Below are 16311 nucleotides of genomic sequence, written 5' to 3' on the forward strand. Positions count from 1 at the left end.
GTGACTATTCTATGTTGTATAAAATATTATGATATTGCAATTTTATAATGCATAAACCTCCATAGATCATGCCATGAAAACTACGCTAGGTATGAAAGAATTGACATAGATTATACACGCATAATTCACCTACTTCAATATGTTACAGATGAATGGAAGTTTGACTTGCATCATAAATTATGCCATGATTTTAATTTATGGGGACTTCATACATATTTGTGTGTCATGTGCATCGGGATATTTCATCGTTATGATGAATACGAAAGAGTATATTACGACTCGTGACATTTATGTTCGCCATAATGTTAAGCAGGCTCTTTCCCTCCGTGGTGTCTGACACCGTTCATTAGCAAGTGTTAACCCAATGAGCCAAGCCTAGAAGGGTGTGCGAGCCTATCAGGTGGGCCCATGTTCGCATGCGTGGACCGGTTGTAGAAAAATACTACACATCCAATCTTACTTGGATTGAAAAGCTACCTAAGGCAAACAACCTAATGCCATGCCATGATGTTTTTAAATGATAGGTCCCACCATTTTGTATGTGTTTACATTTTTCGACCCCAATAATAGAATTACTTATTGAGTATTTCTTAAAATACTCAAATCACGTACATAAAGGTAAGACATCTTTGTACCAATGACGACGTCACGACGAAGGCCATGAAACCAGCGCTAAGGTGATTTATTTTTCCTATTCATTTCAAATGGTACGTTATTTATTTCCACTTTCCTATTTTGCCTTGTGTTGTTTTAAAGGTTTTACTAAGAACATTTAAGTCAATAACATTGTTTGACATAATTTTAGATAAATGTTTCTGCACTTAAGAGTCATGTCATGCATAAGGCAACGAGAAAAATAGGTCTTTAGAAAAAATGCAAGTCCATTATACGTCGAACAGTTAGTGACACAAATTTTTATAAGAAACTCATGAATTTGGTACTGAAATCGTTCGTTTCTACTTCAGTTGTCTTAGTCCTTATCTCCCTACGATGTTCGTGTGAGGAGAAGGAGATAAAGAAGATTCATGGTAAGTTACTCGAAGAGGGTTGCTCAACTCCAAAATCTCCTAAACTAAAGGGCGTACGAACCGATCATGGCATTTCACTGATGAAAAAGTGTCAAAGAGCTTTTGAGGACAACAAGCAGGTAGTGATTGATGACTCTGTATTGCAGTTGCCAGATTACACGTTTTAGGTTATCCAGAAGGAATGGAATGACTAATGTGATGTGAAACCTCCGCAAAGAAAAAAATCCTTGAACTTCCCTGAAGGCCGGCCAATTCGTGACAACCCCACAACAAAGAGTGATTTAAAGAAACTCGAAAGAGACCGAAAAAAAAAAAAAAAACATTCTTATGATTCTTATTGAATAAAAGCCCAAACAGCATTACATTTCTTAGTTACATACCATAAATACACAATGTTTATCAAACCAACCAAACTTCACTCACAAACTCTCAACCTTTAATACTCATATTCAAACACAAAATTATTTGGTCTCTTGGAAGGTTGGTTTTAAGGAGACAATGCCACAATGGCCTTAAAATCAAGGGCACTTGGCCCTGCCCCTAAGGGTGTGCACATGGCTATAGCAAGGGCAGTGGCGCTTCCCATAAGCCCCCGGCACACACTTGCATTTACCGCAACATATTCTGCAAAACTTCATGCACTTACGCTTCAGCTTCGCATGCGAGCACCTCTTCCTGCACGGTCTCGTGCACACATCTTTGCCCCGACCCCAACACATTCCATGTATCATCACTCGAGTCAATTTTACTCTTATAATTCAACTTTTTATTTGTTTCATTTTCAATAACTCTAGCTAACATAATTTGAACTCATTCTTTTTTTTATTTTTTATAAGTTTCGATGTGCCCATTAAACTCATAAAAAAGTTTTAACAGATGTTCGTGAGTTCTGTCCAAACATTTTTTTTAGATCTAACCTAATTGTTACGATAGTAAATTTTGTAAGTTAAACAACTTTTATTAATAAGTAATCAACTTCATAAAAGTATATATTTTAAAATTAATAATAAATTTAAACTAACCCATGTTAAATAAGTTCATAACTAAACTCAAAGTTCAAGCTAAGATTAATTTCATTTTTCGTGTAATCAAATTTTTTGAATGATAGAAATTTAATAAACAGCTAACACATATTGTCTTTTTGGGTTTTTTTTCTCCGTCTTCCTCTCAACATTTTTAAAACGTGTTTACTAGGGAGAGGTTTTCACACCCTTACAAAGAGTGTTTCGTGTTGGGGATTATTGGGAGCGAGTCCCACGTTAGTTAATTTAGTAGAAGATCATGAGTTTATAAGTGAGAACATTGGTATGCGGCCTTCTGGTGAAGCTAAAAAAAAGTCATGAGAGTTCATGTTCAAAGTGAACAGTATCATATCATTGTGGAGAGTTGTGATTCCTAACATTTCGTTCTCCTCCAACCCGTCAAAGTGGACAGTATCATACCATTATGAAGAGTCGTGATTCCTAACATTTCGTTCTCCTCACAACCCGACGTGAGAAAAAGAACCGAGTGTTTTTTTTTTTCTTTCCATTTTTGGAGATTGAGTGCATTATATTAAGGTAAATAGCATACATTTGAGTAAAAAAACAGGCATGAATTTGGAAGCTTAGATTGAAGGAGAGAAAATGGAAGATGGAAGAGTTAGAGAGAGAAAGTACCTGCGGCGGCCATGGCGGTTTCCATGAACGAAGCACTTAAGAGAAGAAAACAGAAGAAGCAACCCACAATCAAGATCTGACCTCTCATCTTCTTCCTTCCAACACCACGAACCAATTCTCAGACACTACACTCACTTCTCACACACTCAGTGTTTTTAAGCAAGAACACTGAGCTGAGCGTGGATCCATTTAAAATTTTAAACTAAATAAGGTTGAAAATATTGAAATTGGAGGAATGTTATTTTACTATCATGTTTGATGAGTTGGTTTAATTATTATTGATTAAAAAATAAATAATATTTTATTTTGTTTTTTTTTTAAATGTGGGTGGGGTAAGAAAAATTAATGTAAAGACAGAGAGAACAGCTGTAATGGGTGGGTGAGAAGAGAGGGGATCTATGCGCTCTGTCGGTGAGGAGTCAGGATGGACCCTCCAACACGCTCTCTTTCTCTTATTATTTACACTATTTTCCCCAAACTCTCTCTTTTCTTAGGTAATATTCTTTTCTTTGAGGGTTAATCTGCAAAAACAAAACTTGTTGTGGAAGAATGGAAATAAAAGAATCAAACAAAGAAAATTAGGTTTGGATATTATTTTTTGTTTCGATACCCACAGTTAGTAGATATTGTCTTCTTTGGCTTTTCCCTTTCGAGCTTCATCTCAAGACTTTAAAACGCATCGGCTAGAGAAAGGTTTCCACACCCTTATAAAGAGTGTTTCGTTCTTCTCCTCAACCAATGTAGAACTCTCACACATGTACTTTCAGAACGTTTATTTTGGTCTATAAAGGGTCTATGAACGTTTGTTTTGTTCCTTTATTTCCGATTTGATTCGTTTTAGATTCAGTTTGGAACAATACGATAGTTAGTAAAGGATAAAAACAAGTGGAAGTGGAGTTAAAATGAGACCTGTCTCCCATGACAACAAACCGTCTCTCCTCGTCACAACTATTGCACGCCCTTACTTGAAAGTTAATCAAGGAACCTAAAACCGTTAAAAAAGGGGTCAACCATCTTGTAACCTTGCTTGAGATAGGATAACCAACATGTACCTCTATCTAGACCGGGAAGCACTGATCAACCAACTTGAGACCATATGCAAAACATGACCACCTAGATGGTGGTATGTAAAATTGAAACCTTGCCCCAACCAACCTATGACCAAAAACAAAAATGTGGGACAACTAGTCTATATCTTTGGAGTTACAACTAATTCATATACTTGACATATAATTGTCACAAATTTATTTAACAAAGACCATTTCATTCAAAGCATGCAAGAGATCGTATAACTGTAAAAGCATTTGGTGATGCACATCAAACACATAAATCACATAACAATCACATGCCTACATTATTAGGTTATGGAGTTTGCTGCTTATTTATACCTTATTCAATGGTTATACATAGTAAAGTTATATATATATGGTAAATGACATATAAAGTAAATTGTCATATAACTAGTAAAAACGGTACTATATCTAGTAGATAGTTATATATAGTAGTAAACTGAATCATATACATACCTTATTAGACAATGCTTTGAAAATGTACTTTTTGTATTCTCTCTTATTATACACAGTTGAAGTAATCAATATAAACTTCTAGTCAATCTTGTTCCTTGCATTTTCTCTCTCCTATTCTTTGTGTTCATCAAAATTGAGTGTATTGCTGTTGTGAAATCCTAACAACTGGTATCAGAGCTAGGCGAGATTCACCACGATCTGTGAAGATGGAAAACTCAAATATTGGAATTGAGAAGTTTGATGGATCTGATTTTGGTTTCTTGAAGATGTAGATTGAAAATTATCTGTACCAGAAAGATTTTCACGAACTTTTGTCAGAGGTGAAGCCGGATACCATGACTACGGAGCAGTGAAAGTTCAAGGATCGACAGACCCTAGGGTTGATCTGATTAATGCTGTCAAGAAACTTGGTGTTCAGCATCATTTAGGAGAAGACAACATCAAATCTATTGAAGGTGTTGTCGAATATGTACGAAAGTCGGTTATGAATAAGGTGTATTTGATGCGGTGATTATTCAATCTACAAATGTATGAAGATGGATATGTTGCAGATCATATATATAAATTTGATATGATTTAAGTCAATCAAGCTCAGTGAAAATTAATTTCGAAGATGAAATTAAAGCACTGGTTTTGATGTCATTCTTACCCAAGTCTTAGGATACTGTAGTTACTATGATCAACAGTTCTCAGAGATCTGAGAAACTAAAGTTCGATAAAATTTGAGATCTAGTTCTTAGCGAAAGTATTCGCAAACGAGAAATTAAGGATTCATCAGGAAACGCTCTCAATGTTGATCGAAGGGGAAGAAATAAATCAAAAGGTCCAAACAAAATGTCCGATCAAAATCAAAGAATCGGAGAAAATCTCGACCAAATGTAACATGTTAGAATTGTGGACAAAAATAGCCATTTCGAACCGATTGTAGAAAATAGAAAAAGAAACAAAATCACAAATCTGTAGATGATGATGATTCTATATATTCAGCAGAAGATATTGAAGATGCTTTAATCCCTAGTGTGGATAGCCCGACTGAATCTTAGATTTTGGATTCAGGTGTATCGTTTCATTCGTCTCCAAGTACGGAATTGTTTCGAAATTTTAACTAAAAAAATTTCATAAAAGTATATCTGTCGACAAAAGAAAAAATCTTTAATATTGAAGGGAAGAGGGATGCCAACATACAAACTCAAGCCGAAAATCAATGGACATTAAAGAATATCAAATATTTTTATGGTCTCAAAAAGAACTTAATCTCTATTGGTTAGTTGAATAGCACATGCAGTAGAGTTTGAGAATAGTTCTTGGAAGATTGTGAATGGTGTTATGGTGGTAGCATGTGACACAAAATTTGGAACCTTATACTCCGTTGCAGGTGTATAAAACATGTATGTTGTTGCTAAGAGTGATTCATATTCAAGTCTATGGCATAATAGAAATGAACATATGATCGTCAAAGGAATGAAGATGCTGGTTGCAAAAGGAGTTTAGAACGCATAAAGTTTGTAGAAATTGGTCTTTGTGACAGCTGCGTTATGCTCAAATAGAAACAAGTTAGCTTCACAAAGGTTGTTAGAGAATCGAAAAAAGTGCGATTGAAAATGGTAATACAGACATTTGGGGACCATCTTTAGTTCCATCACTTGGTGGATCAAGTTCTACATCACCTTCATAAATGATTTCAGCAGGAAGGCATAAGTTTATTTTCTGAAACACAAGTTAGATCTGTTTGCCACCTTCAAGAAGTGGAAAGTTGAAGTTGAAAATCAGACCGGCTTGAAGATCAAAATCTTGAAGTTCAACAATGGAGGAGAGTATGATAAGTTAGAATTTAAAGCATTTTGTGCAACTAAGAGAATTAGATTGACAAAGATAGTTCCCAATAAAGTAAGATAAAATGATGTTGCTGAAAAGATGAACAAAACATTAAATGAGCGAGCAAAGAGTATGATGATTCATTCTAGACTACCAAAGACATTTTGAGACGATGTTGTAAATACATCATCCTACTTGATCAATAGAGGGTTGTTAGAACCCTTTGAGGTCAAGTTGCCAGAAGAGGTATGAACAAGAAAAGAACTAAAGTATTCTCACTTGAGAACTTTTGGCTACACTGTGTATGTTCGTGTTGATCTAGAGAAGAGTGACAAGCTTGAAACAAAGGCTCTGAAGTGCTACTTCATAGGCTACAATTCTGACATGTTCGGGTACAAGTTTTGGGATGATAAGAACAGAAAACTCCTGAGACATTGTGATGTAAATTTTGATGAAAATGTCTTGTACAAGAACAAAGAGAAGAAAGGTTTTGAGACAGTAAAGCAAGTGGGAGTTGAGGTCGAGGTCGAGTTGCGAAAAAATTCACCTAGTGATGTTATAGCAGATACTCATGAAACTTCTGAGACTGTTGTTTAGGATCCATAGGTGGAACAAGTGACACTTGAGTATATGTTGAAAAGATCATCAAAAACTATCAGAGTACCAGATATGTTGTACCTTCATTACAGTATATGTTGTTGACTGATGAAAGGGAACAAGAATCTTTTGATGATGCCATATAGTCGAAAGATACAACAGAAGTAAGTCATGGATGATGAGATGAGTTGGATAATCTAGACTTCAGAATTGTCTTGTTCTTTCATCTAGTAAGGCTGAGTACATGACACATGACAATAATTGAAGTTGTTGAAAGAAGATGATATGGATGATAGACTATCTAGAAAAATTAAGCAAGAAGCCATGCAAGAAAATTGTTTATACAAGTGGTCAAAGTATCATACAGTTAGAACCCAGTTTATCATTAAAAAACAAATCACATATGTTGCTTATTTTTAGTTTATTCAATTGGGTTCGATATGTCTCGAGAATTTTTAGGTTAGTCTCAGGCTTATTTATAGCTACGTATGTTAAATGAAAGTAAATGTTCATAAATAATAGACTAACTATAATTTCAATTGTTATACAATTGTTATAAATAGTAAAACTATAAATGAAAGTAAATGTTCATAAATAGTAAACAACCATTAAAAAAAAAAAAAGTTATATCTCGACCAAACTATCTCTAATAAATATATGTATATAGTAGATGGTTATATCGGTAGAATTGTACATGATAATAAATAGATGTATATAGTAGATGGTTATATCGGTAGAACTGTACATGATAGTAAATAGATGTATATAGTAGATGGTTATATCGGTAGAACTGTACATGATAGTAAATAGATGTATATAGTAGATGGTTATATCGGTAGAACTGTACATGATAGTAAATAGATGTATATAGTAGATGGTTATATCTGTAGAACTGTACATGATAGTAAATAGACGTATATAGTAGATGGTTATATCGGTAGAACTGTACATGATAGTAAATAGACGAATATAATAGATGGTTATATCGGTAGAACTGTACATGATAGTAAATAGACGTATATAGTAGATGGTTATATCGGTAGAACTGTACATGATAGTAAATAGACGTATATAGTAGATGGTTATATCGGTAGAATTATACATGATAGTAAATAGATGTATATAGTAGATAGTTATATCAGTAGAACTGTACATAGTAAATTGAAGCATATATATATATACCTCATTACCCAATGTTTTGAAAATGTACTTCGCAATTCTTTATATTCTCTTTTATTATACACTTAAAATCATTAATATAAACATTTAGTCAATATTCCTCCTTGCATTTTCTCTCTCCTATTTTTTATGTTCATTGTGTGCATTGATGTGCGATCCTAACACACATCTCTAATAGTTTAAAAACTGGAACGTATCTTACATTGAATGGTTCCTAGTAACAACAAAATCCTCGGTCCGCTTACACTAACTTTAGACCAAATCATACGTCCTAAAATTAACCCACAACATTGGAAATATTTTTAAAGACAGAGAAATATTTTTCAAATTTTAAAAAATATATTTAATATCTAATATATTAAAATATACATTTTCTTTAAATTTAATAAAATATCCGGATGTATGTTGAACCAAATTGAATTGTAGTCCAATTTGAGAAGGACGTCCTCCCGAACTGCTTGGTAGATGGCGGCAAGAGTCATTTTGTCCTTACGCTCCTCAACATCGTTACTGAGAATGTTTGCTAAAACCTCCAAACATATAATTTTCATATCGTTTCTCATATCATTTATCATAATTTACATGCGTATGTTGAAGTTGTATTTCATATTAGTACGTCGTTTTACATGTCAATCATAACATATCATTTATGTTACATATCAATCATATCATAATTTTTCATGTTTTAAAACCTAACAATTCATATCGTGCAGATATCGTATCATATATCATAATAGTCACATAACAATCTCGAGCATTTCGTCAACATATTGTAAAACATATCAATTCATCAAATACAGCATAACAATCAATTCACATAACATTTACATATCATTTCATAACAGCTTGCATATACAGACCTATGACACGTGCGAAGTCACGAGCCCGTGTCATCATGCAACACACAATTATAACCAAACGATGGTAGGATCACTTACTTGGTTGGCCTTAGTCGACGTTGTCCCTAATTTGAGTACGTTAGCTCCTGTTCCTCGAAAATTCTCCAAACTATCGCCGATTGTCGTTTCCTATTAGGCCGTTCATCGATTTTCATTAGTTTTTCACAATTCCATATCCGTTGGATCTTATCTTCCTCACTCGACTTCTCACAATTTCTCGATGGGTTTCTCTCTCCTCTGAAACGTCGTTTCAACGTTCATTTCTCGCTGTTTTCCTTCGGTTCTTCGTCCTTTCTCCTTCCTCTTCACCTGCAACGTAGTTTTATGGATGGTAAGCACCTAAAACACAGATCCGTGAGGGCCAACCAATCCAAAACTTGAACTCTATTTTCCAACAACAAATCACGTTGTTAAGGCGTGAAAGCTTACCTTCTTCGTGTGTACAGTCCTCGATGATTCCTTTCACAGCGTGGGTAGGTTTGTTTCGACATCGGATCTATGGGTTTCGTCTCGTCGTAGCGTTTTTGGATCTATCTCTCTCTCTATTGTTTTTCTGTCTTTCCTCCTTGCAAGGCGTCTAAGAGTGTATGGCAGAAGGGTGTGGGTTGTCTTGGCAAAGCGAGAGCATCGGAGGGGTGTGAGACCGAGATGGGTGCGAGAATTCGGACCTCTTGCTGGAATTCTCACACGTTTTTCGGTGACTGTAGTAACGACCCTAGATTTCAGCTACCTAAAGTCGCTATTGTCATCTTAGTCTAAGCTCATATGCTAAATCTAACTCTTAAAACGTCATCATTTAAGTAATAAATTTCGAGATAAAACAAAATTCAATCATTGAAAACACCCCATGGTCTTACGTGTTTAACACCTAGTTCAAAAATGAAATTAAAAATGATAATGAAATAATTGAAAAATATGAAATGCAAAACAACCCATTCTAATCTAAGTCTAGGAATTTAAATATATTTCTATACTATGCACATATCATGGTCTCTACTTTGTGATATCATCGTCAACCGTACATGACCTTCTTGCCTTTACCTAAAAAATGATGTAACATACGGCCTAAGTATTTTAAAGAATACTCAATAAGTGACCCCACTATATGGGCCGTGAAAATGCAAATACATGCCACAATCCTCTAGGGACCTATCATTAAATCAACATAGGGGTGGTCTCCATTCCAGACTAACTTGGATGTGTAACACTTCTCTGCACACGACCCACACGTGCGAGTTTGAATCTCCAGACGGTTCGCACCCCATCTATACCCATCATCGTTGAGCTAGCTGTTCGTAGCGACGTCGGAGGTCAGCAGACCCCTGAGTGTCATGCTCAACATGATCACTATCATCATCATAGCGTACGCGTCCGTACTCATCATCATGAAAAAGGGAAGTGTTTCGATGCTTGTGTACATACAAAAATGCATAAGGTCCCTCTAATTTTCTTTTCTTTGAAACGTCTTTTTGTCACAACCCTAGTTTCATCCTATTAGTCATACATGTGCGTTAACTATCCATCTTAACATCATCATTAATCTTTTTTAGGGTTGTGTCCTAGGTCAATTTCTCGACATAATGCAATGTCATTCATAATATGCATCTTAACTTAATATGGAAGCAGCGTCATCATTTAAGGAATTATGATCATGCTTCGTCATTGTCATACACCATCATCATACATCGTCAAATACATCATAACCATCATAACACGTCATCGGCATGCATCATCATCATACATCGCCAAGTACATCATAAAGCATCATCATAAATCATCATATAACTCATACATCATACGTCATAATTATAAAGCATACAGGACATGTGTCAGTGCTACTGGCACATGTCGTCATACAACAAACAAGTATCTAATCTATAGTAAGGTCACTTAGTTGATCTTAGCTAGCGTTCTCCCTAAATTAATATACGTTAGCTCCCGTTCCTCAAAAGCTACTTCAAACATCACCGGAGTTCGTTTTCTATTAGATTGTTCGTTACCTTCCATTAGTATTTCACAATTTAATAATAATTCAACTGACATATGTGAAATACTGCATTGAAACGACCAGCCGAGTCGATTCGAGCCGCAGAGTCGAAAAAGCTGCTCACTGCAGGTGTGCCTTGTGGCTTGTAGATGTCTAAAATGGGAGATCTACCAAATTCCAAAAAGCTTGAACTTCTGATCGCTTTTCCGATGACAACTTTAGATGCAAGTCTCATGACTTTGCTTTTGGCTTCATTTAAAATGTGTTATATCAATAGAGATATTGCTCTTCCAACTTATATATCCACGAACTTCCCGTTGTTTCTTCCAACTTATATATCCACTCTAAACAAAATAGGATTTTGGTCACCCTCCCACCGTTCAGTTCTTGAAAATATCTTATTTCCATCAAGAACTTTATTTTTTTCATGCAAAGTATTTGTTTGATTTAGTCTAAGATTCTAGTTTCTTTGCCACAAAAGAATCCAAGCAAATGGGTATTTATATATAGAGAGAGAGAGACCAAAGGGTAGTAAATTAAAAGAAAATAAAGTCCCAAACAAAAGAAAGGGGCAAATAATAGTAAAAATGAAATGAAATATAGAGCAGCCCAAGGGAACACAGACACCAAAAATGGGGGCTCTGCACAACCAAAACACATATCAACAATGTCCACTCCTCACCCTAACACCATCATAAATACATATCCCATTCCAAGCATCACCATCCTCCCCACCATCGTCTCCACTGCTCCGCTCTGCAATTATCAATCACCCTTCCATTAATACTCACTCATTTTAAAGGCGCGTTGGTTTACTGAATGATCCTTGAGTTTATAATCAAAGAATACTCTATTCATTGGTACATTGGTACGAGGCTGTGAGAGCTTATGCTCAAAATAGACAATATTATACTATTGTGGAGAGTCGTGTTCAAACTAAAAATTATAATTTTGTAAGTTACTTACATTGTCGTTTTGAGATGGGGTGGGAGAATCGGAGCTGGTGGGTACTGGGGCCTCAGCTGATGGTGCGGGTGGACTCGACAGTGGCGATGGTGATGAAGCTGCCTTTGACTTCTTCTTACTGGGTGCAGGAGCCGGGACTGCTGCTGGTGGGGATGCCAACGGCGCAGGTGGTGGGGTTGCTGGAGGCGGAGTAGCTGGAGGAGGAGATGCCGGAGGAGGAGGTGAGACAGGAGGGGGAGTGGCTGGAGGGGGAGATGAAACAGGCGGAGGAGTGGCTGGAGGGGGAGATGAAACAGGCGGAGGAGTGGCGGTGGGAGGAGTGGAAGGGGACTGAGCTCCGGCGCCGGCGAAGACAATGTAGATGAAAGTGAAACACAACAAAGCTTGAGGATCCATCATTGTTGTTTTCTGAAGAGGAAATGAAAGAAGAAAGAGAATAAATAGAGAATTTAAGGAAATTTAACGTAAGAAATAATTTAAGGGCTGACCTCCCCGCCACCAAACTCATCTGAGGAACCTGTGCTGTCGGTGGGCCCACAGACAATGAAATTTGGACCAACATGGATTGTGGGAGAGCAACGTGGCAGGACAAATTACTCAAGAACACTCCTAATTATGAGCTAATTATTTAAAATAGTAAATCGTAAAATTTGTCAGTCTTGTTTAAGATATCTTGAAGGTGGGATGTGATATCCCAGGTTAGTTAGGGAAAAGAATAAAACATCATTTTTAAGAATGTGGAAATTGAAACATACTTTATAAGAGTATGAAAACTTTTTTCTAGCAGATTCGGAAAAGTCCAAAGCAGACAATGTCTGCTAGCGGTGGGCTTGGGGCGTTACAAATGGTATCAGAGCCAGACACAGGACAATGTGGCAACGAAGAGGCTATCTACTAGCGGTGGACTTGGGCCGTTACAAATGGTATCAGAGCCAGACACTAGACGATGTGTCAGCGATGTGACTATTCCCCGAAAGAGGGTAGACACGAGACGGTGTGCCAGCAAGGACGCTGGACCCGAAGGGGGGTGGATTTGGTAGGGACCCCACATTGATTGGAGAAAGCAACGAGTGTCAGCGAGGACGTTGGGCCCTGAAGGGGGCTGGATTTTGATATCCCACATTGGTTGAGGAAAAAACAAAACACCCATTATAAGTGTGTGGAAACCATTCTAGACGTGGGAAAGCCCAAAGAGAACAATATCTGTTAGCAATAGGCTTGAGCCGTTACAGTGTAAAACGAAAAGCTTTATCATGATTGTAACAGCCAAAATCTACCGCTTGTAAAATGTTTCGTTTCTCTTTTGAACCGATATGTAATCTCACACGCGAGGGGTTTTGATTGTTTATATATAAAAGAAAAGGAAAACTTCACTTTTAATACAATCTTAGTTCACAATCATTACTATCAAGAGTGGGTGCTATTCATGGGGAAAACCCTTTTGAGGCAAATTTGGATCACACGCAAAGGTAGGATGGAGAGTTTGGTGAATCTTAGGAAGGTGTCATGGCCTGATTGGCTGAAGGTCGATGACGGTGACCGGTGAAAGATATATATAGTTCGTATAATTAAATTCTTTGTTAAGATAATAATTTGCTGTGAAAACAAACCAAACACATTTAATTATGATTAGTAACTAATTACCGGCCACCGTGGTAATTTAGTTTTAGAGTTAAAAGGCAGGTTAAAGTAATTAATACTAAATTATTACAACTTAAATATAATAATCAAAATATGCATGCTATTGTTATTTTAGTTATTTAATCTCAATTTTTTATAAAATAATTAATTTAAATTACAATATCATGTTTATTTTGATAAGAAAAACAATTGCTACAAAATAATCGTAAGAAAGAATAAAAAAAATAGATTATTTGTAATGACTCGACTTTTTAAAAGGCTATACCGACTAAGTTATTACTAAATACATGTTTACGCACAAACAAACAAAAACATGTCATTGAAAATTCATACACTTTTGAAGAAAAAGTAAAATTTGTGTGGAGACCCTTCTATGGCAATTAACGATCTCTCCTCCTCACGACCCTTTCACGCCTCTACCCTCATTGTAATAGAAACGAATTTTGAAAACTCAATCCCTACAAATTCCTTGCAAGGATCCCACCCTAACCCCACGAAAATAAACGAGAAATTTCGCAGGGATGAAGAATGAAATAAGAGGCAGAGACGAGGACAGGATCCCAGCCTATTCCCACGAAAATAAACAAGAAATTTCGCAGGGATGAAAAATGAAATAAGAGGCAGAGACGAGAACGGGATCCCAGACTATACCCACGAAAATAAATGAGAAATTTCGCAGGGATGAAGAATGAAACAAGAGGCAGAGACGAGAACAGGATCCCACCCTATCCCCACGAAAATATACGAGAAATTTCACAGAGATGAAGAATGAAATAAGAGGCAGAGACGAGAACAGGATCCCACTCTAACGCACAAAAATAAATAAAAAATTTCGCAGAACGAAGAATAAAATAAAAGGAAGAAACAAAGACAAGAACGAGAACGACTTTCCTATCTCAACCAGTATGCGCCTCTATATGCACCTACAAGCAAGCACGCACCGATCTGATCAAAGCACAAAACTTGACCAATATGCCTGTGGTCTTGTAAAATTCATGATAAACTTTTACAACATTTTTTTTTTTTTAATATGTTGTTATTTTTCCAATTTGATACCGAATTCAAGGTTAACATAACAGAGATGGTAAAAATATTGTGGATTTCTAATATTTAAAATACAAAAATTTAAAATAAAAATAAAAAAAGGTTGTTCACATATTAACCAGGAGGTAGAGAGGCTCCAAAAATGAACGTCCCACATCGGAAATGCGGCGTAAAGACTGCACCAAATGTCAATATAAAATGCCCTTGGATTGCCTGAAGACTTCATACCTTTCTCGGCCTTTTGGCTAAGATCAAGTGTAGTATCTGTTCTTATCAGTTTAATATCTGATACGTGGGCCATCGGCCCACATGATATTAAATTAATTTTTTATGGGGGAAGGCCCACCAAGGTAGCTTGCTACCTGGGCCTTCGAGCGTCGCCCTTGCGTTGCACTATAGCATGGGCCTGGCGCACCCCTCTAAGCCCAGTCCAAGTGTTGTTTCATCTTTTTAAATCCGTTCCTGTTTAATTTCGTTCAGGGGTAGGAGGCCATGGAAGAAAGGAGGTTCGGAGACTTGTTGGATCGAGGTTGTTACAACCAGTCTTAGAAATGAAGAATTGAGTTAGTTTAAAAAAAGTGTTGTTACTAAGTCACTAATGAGGACAAGGATAAGGATGCAATCTAGAGTGGTAAGCGATAAGATATTTTTGAAGGTGGCACCAGGCACCGATGAATGATGTTATAAGATTTAAGATTCTATATCGAGATTGGATCTGGATCCGGTGACATATCGATTGAATGATGTTATAAGATTTAAGATTCTATATCGAGATTGGATCCGGTGACATATCGATTGACCCTACCAGCATCCCTCTTCCGTTGTGTATAATATATTCCATGTGTTTATGTTTCATAACTATATGACTGACCCGACCCACGTGATAGGCTACAAGTCCTTGCAGATAGGTGAAGTCCTAAAGGATGAGGAAAGACCATCCAATAGAAGAGGTTAGATAAAAACGGGAGGACGAGATGATGGAGGAGTACTCCTGAGTTATTCAGTACTTTGGGGAACAAAAATTTCTTTTAGAAAAAAGTTCTGAAAACAAATACTTCAAAATATGTGACTTGGTAGCCAATTCTCTAATGGAGGAGTCTTTGTGGGTTTGTTTTAGGCATATGGGAATTTGCACTATTAGCCAATGTGGGATTTTGGTCTCACAAAGAGTCCTCCCTTCAAATTAGTAACCACCATGTCTTCTAACGAACTCCTTCATCATGTCTTCTAACGAACTGACTTGTGAGGAGGTCACCATACTAAACTAATTATTTTTAAAAATAGACTTAAGAAAGGCTCTACCGGCATAAAACATACCCTCCGGAAAAAGGAGGGAAGTTCAAATCTCTCACATCACATATTGATGAATTGCAAGATGGTTGGTTATGACCGGTGAGACGGTGTGAAATCCCACATCTTTTAGGGAGAACAAAATATTTTTTACAAGGATATGAAAATCTTTCTCTTTGCATTTTGAAAACCCAAAAAAGAAAGCCCAAAGAGAACAATATTTGTATTAAGAATGTTGGACCCCAAAAGAGAGTGGATTGTGAGATCCCACATTGATTGGAGAAGAGAACGACATTGATTGGAGAGGGAGACGAGTGCCAGCAAGGACACTCGCCCCTCGAAGGGGGTGGATTGTGAGATCCCACATCGGTTGGGGAGGAGGACGAAGCATTCTTTATAAAGGTATGAAAATCTCTCCCTAAAAAACACGTTTTTAAAACCTAAAATGAAAAGCCCAAAGAAGACAATATCTGCTAGAGGTGGAGGTGGGCTTCGACTATTTTCGACTATTATTGATGGTGACCTATACTAACTAACTTTAAAGAAAGGTCACCTGAGCATAACTTACTCTACCAGTATAAGACATACCCCCCCCCCCCCCCCCCCCCCCCCCCCCCCCCCCCCCCCCCCCCCCCCCCCCCCCCCCCCCCCCCCCCCCCCCCCCCCCCCCCCCCCCCCCCC

The 16311-nt window shown here is 37.0% G+C and overlaps 1 protein-coding gene, 1 long non-coding RNA gene and 1 other non-coding gene across 4 annotated transcripts; 1 reads left to right on the plus strand and 2 right to left on the minus strand.

Annotated features, from left to right (window-relative positions):
* Positions 1 to 1338: 1338 nt before the first annotated feature.
* LOC111486219 lies at positions 1339 to 2902 on the minus strand. The gene is made up of 2 exons (XR_002718819.1): positions 2687 to 2902; positions 1339 to 1725 (listed from the first exon to the last, which is right to left on the minus strand). It is a non-coding gene; the product is annotated as an uncharacterized LOC111486219 (long non-coding RNA).
* An 8323-nt stretch (positions 2903 to 11225) lies between these two features.
* LOC111486184 (classical arabinogalactan protein 9) lies at positions 11226 to 12076 on the minus strand. Of its 2 annotated transcripts, none has more exons than XM_023133216.1 (2): positions 11656 to 12075; positions 11226 to 11445 (listed from the first exon to the last, which is right to left on the minus strand). In XM_023133216.1, the coding sequence occupies exons 1-2, from the start codon at positions 12052 to 12054 to the stop codon at positions 11368 to 11370; spliced, it is 477 nt and encodes a 158-aa protein (XP_022988984.1). In that variant the 5' UTR covers positions 12055 to 12075; the 3' UTR covers positions 11226 to 11367. The 2 variants fall into 2 exon arrangements, with proteins under 2 accessions (XP_022988984.1, XP_022988985.1); XM_023133217.1 differs by having other exon boundaries at positions 11385 to 11466; positions 11656 to 12076.
* Positions 12077 to 14564: 2488 nt separating this feature from the next.
* On the plus strand, positions 14565 to 14760 carry LOC111486757. Its single transcript, XR_002718938.1, has one exon. It is a non-coding gene; the product is annotated as a U2 spliceosomal RNA (small nuclear RNA).
* Positions 14761 to 16311: the final 1551 nt, after the last annotated feature.

Source organism: Cucurbita maxima, unplaced genomic scaffold (assembly GCF_002738345.1).
Source record: "Cucurbita maxima cultivar Rimu unplaced genomic scaffold, Cmax_1.0 Cma_Scf00011, whole genome shotgun sequence".
Classification (NCBI taxonomy): domain Eukaryota; kingdom Viridiplantae; phylum Streptophyta; class Magnoliopsida; order Cucurbitales; family Cucurbitaceae; genus Cucurbita; species Cucurbita maxima.